We start from the raw sequence: 5823 nt of genomic DNA, 5'->3' as shown, positions 1-5823 counted from the left end.
CTCTTGGTGCTGTTCTCATGAGGATGAGTAAGTTCTCATGAGATCTGGTTGTTCAAAAGTATGTGGCATGTCACCTCTCTCTCTTGCTCCTGCTTTCACCATGTGACACACCTGCTCCCCTTTCACCTTCTGTCATGATTGTCGTTTCCCGAGGCCTCCCCAGAAGCTGAGCACATGCCAGTGCAGTGCTTCCTGTACAGCCTGCAGAATCATGAGCCAATTAAAACTCCTTTCTTTATAAATTGCTCCGCCTCAGATATTTCTTTACAGCAATACAAGCATGACCTAATACAAAAGCCAAAACTGAACAACTAATTGCACAACTAACCAGTAAAGAGACAAGGGAAGGGAGGATAGAATGAGTGTGAAGATCATGCTCTGCAGAGGGAGAAGGAAAGATGAAGGCTCTGAACTGAAAACAAAGTATAATCATTTCAAGTACATAAGGGAAATCTAATGGAACTGAAACACAAAAATTGACAAAGTGGCATGAAATAAGAATTATGAGGTAATCTGTCAAGAGCTTGAATGGTTATGTTACAGATTTACATCTCTATCCTAAGAACAAGACATTATTGGAAACGTTCAAACAGGGAATGATATGATGGATTTGCATTTTTGAAACCCATTAATCAAGTTTTAATAAAGCCAGCGGGCACCTACTAATTAATCATTAGGCTGGGAATAATCACATCAATGAATAAAAATACCAATTTTATGTCTATACCTAACATTAACTCAAGATAATATTAGTTAGAATTGTATAACTATTGGGGGAATGCATTTAATGAAGAAATTATTTAAAAGGCGCCATAAGACAAGGATTAAAAGGAAATGTCTACGTCTTCCATTTTCACACTTCCACATGTATTAAGTGCATACTAAATCATTTTGAGCAAGACTAGAAAAGGAAGAAATGAGTTTCATTTTTCCCCCAAGCAGTGAATGGTTGAAGGTGTGGTGAGACCCTGAAGTGTTCCCTGATGCTTTTGTGGTTCTTAGTGGCCTCCAAAAATTTTCTTCTTGGCCAAATTGATGGGCACCTTTCATGTTTACTCTAAACAGCCTCCAGCACATCTCTTTGCTGCAGTGGTGGGAAGGGCATAGGGAGGTTGTATTGGCAGCCACCGTGCCATTTCCCCTGAGGAATGAATCTCAGCCTTGTGGGTATGTGGAAAGTCTGCTATGTTCTGAGTCACTTCAGCGTTCAAATTTCCCTCAGTCCTAGGAATGGAAGCTGCCTTCTGCTGTTTTTAACTCTTACACTTAGAGCACAAGATGACTCCTTTCAATTAATCAGTTTTTACCAGGTTAACTATTCATATTAAATTCACCCTGTTGAAATTACTTGTATGCTTATTGTCGTTGAATTGGAACCTGACCAACACAAGTGCAAAGCATGATAAAAACAATAAACAGCCACTGTTAGAAAGAAGTTTAAAAGAAAATGCAAAGAAATAAAACATCTATATCAGCAAGTGGGATCATAGCAGGTTATTTTTTACTATTTTCTTTTTCTGTATCTAGATAGATAGATAGATAGATAGATAGATAGATAGATAGATAGATAGATGATAGAATAATATTATTCCATAAAATTATCTTTTTCCAAACTCATTATATATTCTTTGAATCTATGTTTTCTAATAACTACACAGTGGTTCACCATAAAAGTTGATTTCAATTTATTTAATGAATTTTCTCTAATTCTTTGAAATTTTAGTTGGGTTTCAACTCTCTTAGCCTTTAGCAATAAATAGATCAATTTTAAGCGATAACTTGTGAATATCTTTATAACCATACTAATTTACTCTTGGATAATCATTCCCTTCTCACTTTTTAAAAATTTGATAAGTACTAGTGACGTATGTGCAATGTTTTATGAGAGAGTGAATTTCATAAGCTCTAACACCTATTTCTAATAAAGGATAATATCAAACACATTTTTTTCTTAATTTTGCAACCTGAGATATTTAAAATCTCATACAATCCAGTAATTCTAGAATAGGAACTGGCAGTTAGAGTGCTCGCTAACATGTTATGCTGTTGCTAATGGAGTTGCTTCTGTTACAGCCTCATAGTTTGTTTCATGGTATTTGACTTTTGTTTTTTTCTTGCATTTTATTTCCCATCTACCCTATGGCTCATCTCCAGAATCCCTCAGTTATCCCGTGTTGAGAGCCAACAACTCTCCATTCTAAATCCTCTACCATGGCGCTCCAATTAGACTTGCCTTCCCAGGCTTTGCTTCCCTTTAATTTTTCAAGCTATAATTTCTTCTCCTGAAAAACAGGGGCTTGGGGACAAGATGATGATAGCCACAGTATCTTTCCACTCTATAATAAACATTCTGATTCTGGATTCTGCCTTCCCATTGCAATTGCTTAACAAAATTTAACACAAAATCGTCTAAAATATTGAAAACTCGAAGAGACTTCTCTGTCAGTTAATAAAAATATCAGGGTCTGAAATAAAAAATTTAGACTTGAAAACTCAACTTTTCTCTCCTTTTAATTAGGTTTTACCTGTAAAAAATAGTAGCTATAATATTCCGTTTTTTGTGCAGAGGCTTATTTGAATATATCAAATCTTCAAATCTATATTAGCATTCTCCATCTAGGCAAACCACCTCCTTCTACTAACTTGTCCAAGGTAATAGCAAAAAGTAATTTTGAAAGTCATATTTAGTATAATTGGATGTATTCATAGCACAGCTGCAAATCTCTTAAAGTTGTTATAAACCATGCAAAAGTACTTCCTTGTGACAGTTTGTTGAGCATTTAAATGGAAATCAGAGAACCTAAGCTATCTATTTCAATTCAGCCGGCAATTTTAGAAAGCTTAAAAATCTAAAATGCCACAGTACTGTGGAAACACAAACTATCAAAAATTTATACAATTAAACTAAAATCTTAGAAAAACTTCATTGTTTCCAAGCATCCACTAATCTTCTTGTAAACACACATTTTTTAAGAAGTAATTTAAGCTCTATAATGCCCATATTGACTGTAATACTTTAAATTCCTCTTAGTTCTGATTGAATTTAAGATTTTGATTTCTAAACATGATTATCTGACATTCTTATCTTTCCCATCTGATTCTCAGATAGGAGATTTCCAGTTCCAGTACATTATTGAAATTGCCAAGGTCACCAATGGCAAAGTAACCAATTATTTTATTCAACCTTTCTGCCCCCAATGTCTTCTGTGAGACTTTTCCCTTGTTTTAGCTCCTTTGTTTTTGTTACATTGCTAAATTCTTTGTTCTAACCTTTGCAGCCATTTCTTATCCCCTTTACTACTTCCTTTTTAAAAATGATTTTAAAATCATTTTTCCCTATACCTTCTCTTCCTCTTTCCCCTATAAATATAATCAAGTTCCTTTATGGCCTTAACTACCATGTATACATTTAAAATCTCCAGATCCATATACACAGCAAATATTTTTCTTATACAGTCTAAATCTAAATATCCAGCTAACCACTGAAAATCACTTCCTGGAAACTCATGTGTTCAAACCTTAATTATCATATTTTTTCCATTTCATTTACCTTCAGTACTCTATTACTTATTCAAACTTCTATTCACCTCCAATTTTTATCCACATTTAAATCCTTCTTCCTCACCACTCATCAGAACACACTCTGTTATACTTCCTGGATACATTTAAGCTGATTCCCTAGTTTTCTACTCTCATAGCTCTATGTTAAGATGTTCCCTAATTTTTTACTAGCAACATCTTAAGTTTCCCAAATTAATCAAAATCATCTTCCGTCTTCTCTTCGCCATCTTTTCTCCTCTTGTGGAGCCCCCGCCATGAAGGTCGAGCTGTGCAGTTTCAGTGGTTACAAGATCTACCCCGGACACGGGAGGCGCTACGCCAGGACTGACGGGAAGGTTTTCCAGTTTCTTAATGCAAAATGCGAGTCGGCGTTCCTTTCCAAGAGGAATCCTCGGCAGATAAACTGGACTGTCCTCTACAGAAGAAAGCACAAAAAAGGACAGTCGGAAGAAATTCAAAAGAAAAGAACGCGCCGCGCCGAGCAAATTCCAGAGGGCCATTACTGGTGCATCTCTTGCTGATATAATGGCCAAGAGGAATCAGAAACCTGAAGTTAGAAAGGCTCAACGAGAACAAGCTATCAGGGCTGCCAAGGAAGCAAAAAAGGCTAAGCAAGCATCTAAAAAGACTGCAATGGCTGCTGCTAAGGCACCTACAAAGGCAGCACCTAAGCAAAAGATTGTGAAGCCTGTGAAAGTTTCAGCTCCCCGAGTTGGTGGAAAACGCTAAGCTGGCAGATTAGATTTTTAAATAAAGATTGGATTATAACTCTAAAAAAATAAAATAAAATAAAAATCTTCCTCACTAAAAGCACAATGATTTATTTTCTTTTTAAATTAACAATTCTTACTTATATCTCTTATTAAGTCACAGATATATACAGAAAACATAGTAATCTCACTTCTGTTTGTCAATTGCCAAACATTTGACTGTCAATCTTGACACTACCCAATCAAATGTTGTCATGCAGTTGGTGACAGAAACTGAAACACTGTTTCCTCTGGGAACATGTCTAATTTGCAATACCATGTAAACCTTCTATATTTATCCTTCAATTTTCTGACTCCCAAGACTTCCACTCCTTTGCCATTTTTGTGGCATTTTTGGAAATGTCTCTAATTACTAGCTTCAGGTAGCCTTCCCTGGGGCTCTAATGCTCAACTATATTAGAGCAGAACAACTTGGATGAAGCATAATGGAGACATTAATCCATTTATACAAATATGTTAAGTACCAACTTTGAGCAATACTCTAACTCTTTAAGAAAGCATGTGTTTATTAGAGCTATGTTAAACATCAATTTTCAAGACCTATAAGCCTGCATAGACTACCTGAAAAATAGCCTCAACAATAGTCATATGACTTTCAAGTATTTTTTAAGAATCAACTCAAGCATTGCTTCTCGGCCTTTTGGCTAAGATCAAGTGAAGAATCAACTCAAGCCTCCTACACTATTTATGTGTCCAACACCTTGTTACTGCTGGCTAAGTTTGAGATTAGTGACTTAATTTAAGATGCAGTGGAGTCAAAATCCTTAGTTCATATGATAGTACAGAGGCTCATGAAATGTAATCCAGAAGCCATGTAGAGCTTGTTTGCTCTTTGAGAGCTAGATGTTAATAAAATTCTCAACTTTACTTTCTTTAGAAAGCATAATTTCTGATAATAGTTTGTAAGGAAGGAATAGGATCATGTCCTCACAATCACCTCACAATGTTTCACTGGCATTTCTTTGTAACTCACTTTACTCTTTAGTTCCTAATTTTGTTTCCTTTCCTAGATAAGTATTCACTCCTTTCTAGCACAGGCTTAGAAAAAATATGTTTACTCTCTCTATGTTTTCTCCGAGTCTCACTCTCTATCCCCCGGTGGCTTTTCAAGATATCTTCTCAAAGAGGAGCATATTATCTATGAGAACATTCAGATGCCAAAATGCTAAAATAATATATTTCCACCTTCACATACCTATTTCTCTTATCACTCAGCTTCTATGGTTTTGGGATTTCTTAGCTGTAAAGTAGACTCCATTGAAGTCAGGCCCCATCAAATACCTTAAAGATCGTCCAATCCAACATCCAGAGACTTGTAAAGTGAAATTACTTTCCCAGGATCATACTGCCAGTTAATATCAGAGCCAGGAGTGCAACTTGAGTTTCTGAATTATCATTTTAGTCCCATTTCTATCACTCCACTCTACATTGATCTTCCTAATAGATGCAATCATTATTTATACAACTTACTAAAATAATTTTCTTCATTGAA

At 35.6% G+C, this 5823-nt stretch overlaps 1 protein-coding gene across 1 annotated transcript; it reads left to right on the top strand.

Annotated features, from left to right (window-relative positions):
- The first annotated feature begins 3780 nt into the window (after positions 1-3780).
- On the top strand, positions 3781-4329 carry LOC105726783 (large ribosomal subunit protein eL24). The gene is given in 2 exon segments (XM_012466326.2): positions 3781-4040; positions 4042-4329. Coding segments are annotated over 2 exon segments (474 nt in total). The 5' UTR covers positions 3781-3815; the 3' UTR covers positions 4291-4329.
- Positions 4330-5823: the final 1494 nt, after the last annotated feature.

The sequence above is a fragment of the Aotus nancymaae genome, unplaced genomic scaffold (assembly GCF_030222135.1).
Source record: "Aotus nancymaae isolate 86718 unplaced genomic scaffold, 86718_ANA_hifiasm-v0.15.2.pri h1tg000117l, whole genome shotgun sequence".
Classification (NCBI taxonomy): domain Eukaryota; kingdom Metazoa; phylum Chordata; class Mammalia; order Primates; family Aotidae; genus Aotus; species Aotus nancymaae.
Note: the sequence above shows the minus strand (reverse complement) of the source record. Positions and strands in the feature narration are given on the sequence as shown.